The sequence below is a fragment of the Opisthocomus hoazin genome, chromosome 1 (genome assembly GCF_030867145.1).
Source record: "Opisthocomus hoazin isolate bOpiHoa1 chromosome 1, bOpiHoa1.hap1, whole genome shotgun sequence".
Classification (NCBI taxonomy): Eukaryota; Metazoa; Chordata; class Aves; order Opisthocomiformes; family Opisthocomidae; genus Opisthocomus; species Opisthocomus hoazin.
Genome location: NC_134414.1, coordinates 51,186,320 through 51,197,173, shown reverse-complemented (window position 1 = coordinate 51,197,173; position 10,854 = coordinate 51,186,320). Strand labels below are relative to the sequence as shown.

The window sequence follows — 10,854 nt, the reverse complement described above, 5'->3', positions numbered from 1 at the left end:
GCTTGCCGCACCCCGGGCGCGCACACCTCCCCCTCCCCTCGGGCGCGCGCCCCCTCAGCAGCCCGGAGGACACGCCCCCCGCCCCGCGCGGCAGGTGCGCGCACCCCCCCCCCCCCCCCCAGCCACGGATTTCCCGCGGGCCGCGCGGAAAGCCGGGGGGGGGGGGTGTAGGCGGGGCCGCACCGCGCATGCGCCCGCCGGCCGGGCTGGCCGCGGGAGGGAGGCGGGGCCGAGGCGGCTGCGCGGAGAGAGGGCGGCGGCGCCGCCGCCGAGGAGAAACTCGGGAGGGGAAGCGGCGGCCGCCGGCCTCCACCCCTGTAGCGGGAACGGGGAAGCGAGGGGCCGAGCCCCGCCCCGCCCCGCCCCGGAGGCACACGGTCCTGCTCGGTGCGCCCGCCGGCGGGAGGGAGCGGAGCGACGGCCGGCGCTGCGCCCGGGGCAGAGGGCGAGCGGGCGGGCAGCCGGAGCCCCCGAGCCTGCCGCTTGAGGGGAGGAGAGGGGTGTGCCCGCTCCCTCGGCCCCGGCCCGGGTGGATGAGCGGCCTCCGGGGCGGCGGCGGCGGCTTTTGCGGCCTCCCCATGGCTGGGCCCCGGCGGTGAAGGCAGCGGGAGCCGCCTGTGTCCGCGTCGCGCCGGGAGGCAGCGCAGCCACCAGGGGGCGGGCGGGGAGGGGGATGAGCGCCGCAGCCACCGGCGCCTCTGCGGGAGCCGCCGCCGCCGCCTGCACCGGGGCCGAGGGCGGCTTCTTCTTCTTCTCCAGCGGCTCCGGTCTGGCGGGGCCCATGGGGCCCGAGGAGGGCTCGGCCGGTGGGCTGGGAGCCCTGGCGCCGCCGCCGCCGGGCTGCCGGAGCCGCTACCAGCTGCTGCTCTCCGGGAAGGCCCTGGCCGACAGATACCGGAAGATTTACACGGCGGCGCTGAGCGACCGGGAGCTGGGGAGCCACCCGGGCAGGTAAAGCGCGCCGAGCTCCCTCCCGGGCGAGACGGGAAGCCCCAGCGGCCGCCGCCACCCCTCCCTTCCCCCGGCGGCGGCCCCCCGGCCCCGTGCGCGCACCTTCCTCCCGGCCGCCGCCCTCCTCACCCTCCCTCAGCGGCCGCCCGCCCCCGCCTCCTCAGCCGTGTGGCACCCCGGGGGGTGGCGAGGTAACCCGGCGGCCGCCCAGGTGCCAGCCCCGCTCCCCGGCCGGCCTCGGGGCGCAGATGGCGGTGCCGCCTCCCCTTCCCGGGGCGGGGGGAGTTACCTGCGCCCGCTCCCCTCCCTCAGCGCGGGGGGCCGGGGGGGGTGGGGCTCCGTCACGCCCTTGCGGCGGAGGGCAGCGGTGCGGGGCCCCGCTCCGCCCGGCCTCCCGCCTGCGGGGAACGGAGCGTTTCTTCGCGGTGCCCGTGTCGAGACCTCGCCCCGGCCGGGGCCTGCCGTGCCGTGGCGTCAACCCCGCGGGCTCTACCCAGCTGCCGCCCGAGCCCGGTTCCCAGCCCCCGCCCCCACCGGCGGATGGTGCCCCTCGGGGCTTGGTTTTCTTCCCCATTGTTTCTCTCGGGAGGTCGCTGGGGATGCGGATGACACGAAACCGGCACCTTCCTGTGTTCTCAGCCTCCGCTGGCCTTAAGCTGCCGTTTGGGTGGCCTGGTCGTAAGGAGAGCTTGGAGTCACCCTAGGTTTATGTTTGTAAACGGTTGTAAAGCTCTGTCTAGGTGGTTGGCTGCTTCGGTTTGGGGTGGGGTTTTTTTTTCAGTCTGACTGGAAGAGCTGGGCTTATTTCCCCTCACAGAAAGGCCGCATCTAAGAGCGGTGTTAAGAGAAGACACTAAAAGAGTACCATAACTTTCCCCAAATGCTTATGACACACGCTGAAAATGTGGACTGTTAAGATTTGCATTTGACATCTTTGCAGCACCTGAGTTCTTTTCATGGCAAGGAAACTACAGTTCTTTTTTTCCCTATATAGACCTGTGAGAGTTTTCTTACCCCATGCGTTCTTTAGTTCAGTGCTCATGCTTTTTGCTTTTAATCTTCTCTTCCTGCTTCTGAGCTTTGTATCATTTAGTCCTGGGACTGCAAGTGCCAAGTGTAAGGAAACTACTAAATGTAAGGAGATCAGCTGTGTGATTGCTCCGTGGTGTTCAGATATTTGTCTGAATTTTGCCTTAGCGTGTCTGTGTTTTTTTACAGCTGTAGTTCTGAATTTGTTGTGTCTTCCAGTGTCTTTTGCTTTCATGATATTGCAACTGGTATCTCTTGTACTTTTTATTGTAGATTTTAATTAATGTTTTTAAAACAATTACTTTTAACTCCAAGATACCATAGATTGCATTCGTTTGGGTTCTGTTTCTTATTAGCAGATTCTTATGAGAATGCTGGTTAAAAGAAACGGTGACATTTGCATTTGCTGTATGTCTTTATTCTTGAAGGCTAGATTTAGTAATTTATCTTGGCTGCATCATGTCATCTTAGAGCAAATCAAAGCCGCCAGACTCCTCCCACAGAGGAAACAAGAGTATATTAAGCTTTTGGCAAGTGAGTGGCAGCTAGTTAATACTGGTAAATACAGCCAATGTGTATTGTAGGACTTCTGAGAGGAGGAATATTTGTTCATCAGCTAGTTGCTTGCACTCTGTACTCACCCCCAAGAACTCATGTGTCAGACTGATGGCAGCCAAGGTACTGCTCATGATCTCTGCCCTTTCTCCATACTGGTGTCAAAATACTCCAATTTAAGGTATGAGAACTTCAGTCACCTGCTAGTCTTAAACAGAAATGGCCGAAAATGCTTTTCTACACAAATGGTGAAAATATCAAACATTTGCTGGAGAGATGCTTTAAAGTCGTTTGTGACTGCATCTAGTTGCTACAGTAGGTAACAGTGCCAGACAAATCAACTAGAAGTTCAGATAATGTAGTTTGTAACAGGAGTCTTAACCTGATTTTTATTTATGTGGAATTCTGAAGCATCTTAGTTTGTCAATAAGAGTGCTTGTGACTGGAAAAATTTGCTTATGAACATTAATGAAATTCTTCCTGTGCTCCAGGAAGACCAGTTTGAAGGATGATAGTGCAACCTACTTGAAATATATCGAAGTAGAATTTTTGCTTCAAGTCTGCGAAATTGTACTCTGCACTTGACAAGGTGTGACCAGTGCCTGCCTCAGTGAGTGCTTTTATTCCAAACCTGACTTTAATGAAGAACTAAAAAGCAGTATGAAAATGCTTGTGTGTAGACAAGGAAATTAAACACTCTGGAGACTATCTGAAAGTCACAAGCAAGATTAATGTCATGTTTACAAGGTGTTTGTGCTGGCTGTCATCTGAAAGTGATGAGTATCACGTGTTTGAGTAGGATGATGCAGTAACTGTCTTTGAAGCAGAACTAGCAGTGCTTTGCATTTCTTCATGTGGTACTGGCTGTGGTGTCATGAACACTTGGTCTTCAAAGGAGACGGTTTGGTCAGTGTGCTTGTTCCCCCTGCCACGTTGACATAATTATTTATGTAGTCTCTTGCAGTAACAGACTAGAGACTTGCTCTGGGTTAAAATTAACTTGGCAAAAATGGTTTGTTGTAATCCACACTAATTCCCTGATCTGGCTCACCTTGTGATTGTGCTTGTGATAGCATGAGGGGAAGGGCTGTGCAAAGTTCTATGTACAGAGAGGCAGGAGCAGAGAAGCTGCTGCTTTTGTCACCAGTGCTGGCCTAATAGTTTAATGAAAGGAAACAGAAGTGTCTAATACTGCAATTTAACATAAAACGTCTTTGGTCAGGTAACGATGTTAAGAATCTGTTACAGTGTTACTAAGCAGTGGGAAACTTACTTGTCAAGATGGGTTTGGAAGATAAATCTACTCTCTGTGCTTTGTTCATAGTCTCTGTGGCTACTGAATTACATGAAAATTACTAGTGATGGCATAGTGGCTCGTGTAGCCATGAAGGTCTGTAAAACGCCAGTAGGAAGCATGAGCCTCTAGAGGGCAAGTAAAAACTTCATGTTGTGGGAGTGTTGTCTCATACGCTAGGTTCTGAGTGAATGAAACTGGAAGTCTGCTCTGTTACTGAAGGAGTCTAAGTTAACTGCTTTCACTCCTGAAGCTTTGTGTTTGCAAAGTAAGGTACTTCAAACATATTTCTGATTTCCATGTTTTTGCTGTTTTCAAAAAGACAGTTTTCCTGTTGAGTAACTTAATCCTAACAAACATCCCTATCCAGCTGAATTGCTGCTGTTATCTCTTGTGCATCTCAGTTCTTCCCAAACTGTCAGTGCCTCTACTCTTTTTACCTATGTATACTACCAGAAGTATCAGTTAGACTCAGTGTGTTCTTTGAGATTTTTTGTCAAATATGGATAGATACACAAATTTATAACGGCGTTAGTGTACCCTGTGTTGTAATGAAAATGTTTACTACGTAATTTTGACTAACATGAAATTTTAATATTACAATGACAATATACTCTAAAATGGCAGTAATTTCATACTATGTCAAAGTGGTTTTATCTGTTTTACTGCTTATCAAGTGATCTTTACCAAAAAAATAAGATTATCTTTTTTTTTTGTCTGAAGGACGTCAACTCAGCAACTGTAAAAGTAACATAATCCAAGAATCATTTCTGACTGGGGGTTCTTTTTGTTCCATTTGCATTTGAAATTACTTGTGAGGACTGCATCTGGATTTCTGTAGTAACATTAAGTATCAGAGTAGCAGTAGTATTTATTGAATAGTATTCAAGACTGAAAATTTCTTATGCTTCTTACTACAGGGAGACAACCTACTGAGCTTGTCAGGTGCTTACTTTGTTCACTACATAAAGCTCACTAGAGACATTCTATCAATTAGTTCAAAAACATTAACTGTTTGAAAATATAAATGTGTTCTTTGGGTTAATTCTCTTTGTTATTTCCTTGCTGAAGTTGCCTTTTCTAACTTAGATTCTTCAGAGGAGAAAAGCTTCTATTTGTATTCTGGGGACAAGAACCCCAAACAAATCTAATGTTGTGAAGTGGCTTGACTGAGATCAAGGAAGGTTTGAGTGATGACTGGAATGTAAGATTTCTGGTATTAACCACAAATCAGATGGCTTTTTTTCCAGCCATTTTGTCTGAAGAAGAGGCAGCCAGTTTTCTTTCATTTTGTAGTGATTCTTTCTACTGGATGATAAAAGAGATTTCTGGAAGTAGGCCAGCTCATGCACACTCACAGTTGTAAATTATACGTCCTCTGGAGAAAATTGATCATTAGGTTAATATTTAGGCTTATCAAAGTTCACATGAAGTCTTCCCTTATGCCCCTTCTTATGCTGAGTAATGCAATGCTTATTTGGCCCTGGGATGTTTTAAGTATGTATTTTGCAAAATTTATTGTAGAAATGCTACTGAAACACTTCACCTTTGCACTGCCAAGTTGTTAAAGGATTTGTGGAAACCATGTTTAGTAAATTTACATATGTGAAATTTGTGTTAATTTGGTTGTTGGTACACCAGAAAGCCATAATTTCTTCACGTCTAAAGCCTTTACAAAAGCTGTAAGCTGTTTTTTGTTTGGGATTTGATGTGTTTTTAAAATTAATAATTACAGAAGCATTAATTTGATTGGAAAAAAGGTTATATACATAAAGACTAACAAAATGATAGCGGTGTTTCTTGTGAAGTATTATGTATTACATGTTCCTACTTTTTCCTGTGAAAAGGTTTGCTTCAGAGGTCCCATCCAACCAATGTTATTCTCCCCTCTCCACTCTCCATGAATCATCTGTGTTGGGTACCTGACTATTTAGCTGTAATATTTCAGTCATTATTGGTTAAGCCTTCCTAGTGTTCATATGATAATTGCCTCAGGAAGAGTCTTTTTAGTAAGGTAAATAATAGTGAGAGCAGATTACTGCCTCTTTTTCAATTCCCGTTACCCGCTCTTGGGTTTCTGCAGTCTTGTAGACACTTTTCAAGCATAGGTAAGGCCTTATGTCATTTTCCTTTATTGTTAGATTAATCCTTGATGTTTGGTGATCTCTTGATATTCTTGCTCCCTTTGAGGATCATGGTGTCTGACCCATGTTCCAAAATACTATATCTAATGTGTTTTAAACTTCTGAAATAATTTATCCTTTCTGAATGTTAGGTTGGGGATTACTGATGAGAATATTTGTGGGAATATGATTGTAGGTGTTGGTATCTATACAGTGGTAAAGTTCTTAACAGTGGCAACACGTCTGGCTCGGGTATTAGCATTATACTTCTAGTGATGAAATCCGTATGAGATCATTGCATGAATTTTGTGGGGATTTTTTTCCTGGTGGTAATGATGTCTCTTCCACTTTAAACCAGCAAACATTGTTTGAGTATTCTGCTGAAGTTCACAAGAATTTGGAATTTCAATAAGCAAACATAAGTAAATAAAACTCCCAAGCAGAAGAGGAACCAGCATATGAGATTTGTAACAATTGTGGTTTATTCTGTGTAATATTTTTTCCAATTTATTTCAAAATGGCTACAGCTGGCAATTCAAGAAATAATCAGAGTAGTTTTAGCTTAGCTGAAATTGGACTCTGCTTCCATTTTTTTTAAAGGCATATGAGTTCTGTTGGCAATTCTCATATGAAGTCTGGTTGCCTGTCCTCGGTAATCTTCAGACTTTCTAATCTGTATGTCCCTGGGATTCTTATACCTACTGATTTGAAACTATCTGTGTGTATGTTCTGTTCTTTTTTCCTTTTATGTTGTTGATTTGTGGTGTGTTTTTTGGGTGTACTATTTTATTTCTAAACTGAGAGGAAATGCCAGTTAAAGTTGCATTTCAGTTAGGCTACCTGCTCTGGCATGCTGATGGTCTCTTAGGTGGCACATATAAGCAGTTAAAAGTTAGGCTGGAGCAGTTTAAGAAGTTACCATTCCTCGCTACTAGCTGTGTTAAATGTAGTAAATGTGCTTCCTGTGTACTTACAAACTTGATGTTGAATATGTGCTTTTGCTATGTTAACCATCAGTTGTGGGCATGTCGTTTTATTTCGCCTCCCATGTTATGATCTTCCTCCTGGCCAAAGTATTCTGAAGATGTTCATTTAGTAAATTCTTCTGCTGACATATAACTAGGTATGTTTCACCAAACATAGAATTTCAAGACTGTTTATGTCTTTGTAGAAAGCACATATGACATATCAGTAATACAGTCCTTAGTACTGAAGTACTTCATACAGACTGTTTTCCACATCCTTAGTTTACTTTGGAAACTTGATCCCTTGCAGCATCTCTTAAATATGTGGTTGTGTTTTTGTCTTTTTCTTTCTTACCTTGCTTGCTGTCAACAGGGCTTCACACTGAGGTGCCGGTTGGAATAGTAGTCTTATAAGTAACTAAAGTTTTTATATAGTCCATATACTCTTTCGCAGCTAGTCTTTCCCAGTGGTCTTCTGCAGCCACTTCCTACCACTGTGCACCCCCAGAAGATGAATACTAGAAACTGGCACAGGAGAGTGTGCTGTAAGTGGCTACGTTAAGGTGTATGGCTTCTGTACATTTAAATTTAATGTTTCATATGTTATGAGGCATATTAATATGCTTAATATGCTTTTTTGTAGTAGCAAGTATTTTGTAGTAAATAGCATGTTATAGCTCACTACCTCCCTTCAGACTGATGAATGTGTTGATGGACTTAATTAGTTTTATTGTTATAACTGAATGATGATTCTTTCTTTGCATTTAGTGTATCTATAACTACTTTGGCCTGAGAATACTGTGAGGATTTTTTTCTTTTGTTACTAATTTAATAAATCTAAATCTATGCCAGTTGTACACCTTAGAAAAGAAACAAAAATTCAGCTTCCTTGTCCCCACATAAAACTAAAGCCCTGTAGTTAGATCAGTGCCATTCGTTATTTTCTTCGCTTACTTTTCCTTGACTTGTGTTCCGAAGCATAATTGTATGAGGTAATGGTTTTTGAACTGAGTTTGTTGAACTCTTGGAAATTACTTTACAGATTGTATGGAAGGGTGTTGTGGTTTAACCCCAGTAGGCAGTGAAGCCTCACACAGCTGTTTGGTCACTCCACACACAGTGGGATGGGGGAGACAGTTGGAGAGGTAAAAGTGCAAAAATTCGTGGGCTGAGGTGAAGACCGTTTAACTGGTAGAGCAAAAGCTGTGTGCACAAGCAAAGCAAAATAAGGAATTAATTCACTACTTTGGATCAGCAGGCAGGTGTTCACCCACATCCAGGAAAGCAGGGCTCCATCATGCGTAGTGGTTACTTGCGAAGACAAGCTCCATAACTATGAATGTGCCCCCTTCCTCCTCCTTCCCTCTGGCTTTTATTGTTGAGCATGATGTCATATGGCATGGAAGATCCCTTTGGTCAGTTGGGGTCAGCTGTCCCAGCTGTGTCCCCTCCCCTCCCTCTTGTGCAACTCCAGGCTACTTGCTGACGGGGCAGTGTAAGAAATAGAAAAGGCCTTGATGCCATGTAAGTACTGTTCAGCAACAGCTAAAGTATAAGTATGTTATCAACACTGTTTCCATCACACATCCAAAACATAAAGGCACTGTGCAAGCTACTTTGGAGAAAATTAACTCTATCCTAGTCAAAGCCAACACAAAGAGAAAGTAAGATAAGGTCAAAAAGTATGAGCCTGTTATTTGTAGCTTAAATTCATTAGAATGATCCAAACTGCTACTGAAAAATTTTATAAGCTTGCAAATGAAAATAATTGGAAGCCTCTTCTCTAACTTGTGCTGCAGTGCTGTAGTATTTGGATTATTTTGGTCATGAGCTCTGTCAGTCTGGAAAAATGTCTAGCTAAGAGTTTTAACCTTAACAGGGTCAAACCCTGAACTCTTAATTTTACTTCTCCAATGTTCTCCTTGTTGCAGTTAAGATCACTCATTTTTTCTATTGCTGAGCCTTTAAGTTGGCAATTGTCTTTATACAGATCCGCAGCCAGTCATTTACATTGCATTGAGCTTGTTCTTAAATAAATACCTTGTTCTCCTGTTTTTATTATTTCATCTGCTTCTTTCATATTTTGATTGTTTCACCATGAGTTATGTATATTGTTACTTATGACTCATCTCTTATCTGGTTTTGCCTTTCCTTTCTTTCCCACTAGCCAATGCATTATTCTTTCTAACAGATGTGCTCATATGTCTTCATTATGCATGTATGTTTTCAGAGTAGTCATGTCTCTGTTCCATTTCTCTTCAAACCGATCAATTCTCTCTCCCGTTTTATTTCTAGAATATACTGTTACACAAGGTAGATCACTGACAGCTGTGAACTGGTGAGTTTTCAGTTGTTTCTGCTAGGTGATTGCATCTTCTGCTATTCAGCGGAGACAATATTGAATTTATTTGGTTTATTTGCTATAGTAATCACTCTAAGGATGTTACACTGTCATTAACCACTGGTAAGGTGCTTTTTCTTAGTAAGTATGGTTCTTCCTAAGCTTCGTGGGGCATCTTCCTTAAATTGAAATTCTGCTGGTGTGATTCTATGTAAGATAGCTTTGTATGCTCTTTGGTTTTGGTGGTTGCACTTAGATAGGAAGGTGGTCAAAAGTGCAGATATTGTCATCTTTGCTAAGGTCAAATGACTTTTTTTGTTCAAAAAAAAAAAGAAATACAGAGTCATAAAAATGTTTGTTAGGGGTGAGAGATACAGAAATACTTTCCTCTACACTGAAAAACTTGAGGTAGAACATTTTCCTTGCATGTGTTCTTATAGATATAATTTCATAGGTAACACTGCAGTGAATAAAAAAAAAAATCAGATAGTTACAGAAAAGAAACTACAACTGTCAGTGGTTATACTGAGAGACCATTCTCTTTGGAGAACACTTTGTAGGTAGCTTTTTTTGTGTGTTCTCTTTGTTTATATGAGATTTATGCTGTTTCAGAAGCCTTTTCAGTTATAAAAGGAATCCAGATACTGTTTTGTACTTTTGCAATTTTGTCATGGTTAAATGAAAATCAGATTTATTTTACATGTGTAGTTGGGTTTTAATTTCATTTATAGGACCTGAAGTATTTGCTTTTCAGACTGTATTGGAGAGGCCTTAGAAAGGATGTTCCAGCAGCTGATATGACCCCTTCCTTTCTTAAACCTCCAAAATTTTGGTTTTTAAAAACAAAAGAAAGCTAATGTTTAAAAAGTTAATGTGATAGTAAAGATAGTACAAATTATTGTCATAGGCTTGAAAAATAGTTCTGAGTTATGAAACTGAAGTCATGATTAAAAAGATGTGCAATTTCAGCTTACAAACAATAGCACATTAAAGTCCCAACTGAACAATCAAGTAGTATGATGGCCTTTTTCTTCTGGGTCAGAGCGTGCAGAGGAGTTCCAGACCATGGTAATGTGGCTGTGAGTCTTGCCCACCTTGTGGATGTTTGATGTCTTAACTATAGCTCTGTATTCCTCCCCAGGCAGTGTTCTCTCAAATCCATCAGTCTCCTTCTGTTTTGAGTTTTCTTAACCATTTCTTTTCAGATGCCTTAGAAGTCCAATATAACCTGTCCTACTAGCCTGCCTAAGTTTTCCTGTAAGCCTGTCTTAATTGGATTGCAGTTGATGTTCCTTAAGTTGATTTACAGATTTAAGTGACAGGATTTTGATAATTTTTCCATTTGTAGATACATTGCTTAAGCCCTGATTTTCCTTTTGCATTGGCACAGACAAAAGTTCATGTCAGAATGCTTGATTAATAATTCAAAGAAGATAGCGCATAAGCTGGTAATCGTTTGGAGGGTATACACATGGCTGCTGGAATGACAGTTGAACTATTGCCCTTGTTACTAAAAATTGGAGTTTCTTAAGTGTTAAATCTTAGACTTACTAAATGAAGATGATCTATAGTTTTAAATATTTGAGGCCATCTGAG

The 10,854-nt window shown here is 43.5% G+C and overlaps 1 protein-coding gene across 15 annotated transcripts in view; it reads left to right on the top strand.

Annotated features, from left to right (window-relative positions):
- The first annotated feature begins 218 nt into the window (after nt 1–218).
- Nucleotides 219–10,854, top strand: part of MYCBP2 (MYC binding protein 2) — a 204,760-nt gene continuing 194,124 nt past the window's right edge. For all 15 annotated transcript variants that reach the window (XM_075423340.1, XM_075423377.1, XM_075423419.1 and 12 more), the window contains exon 1: nt 219–951. In XM_075423340.1, the coding sequence (XP_075279455.1) occupies nt 674–951 (278 nt within the window). In that variant the 5' untranslated portion in view covers nt 219–673. The remainder of the gene's footprint in view (nt 952–10,854) is intronic.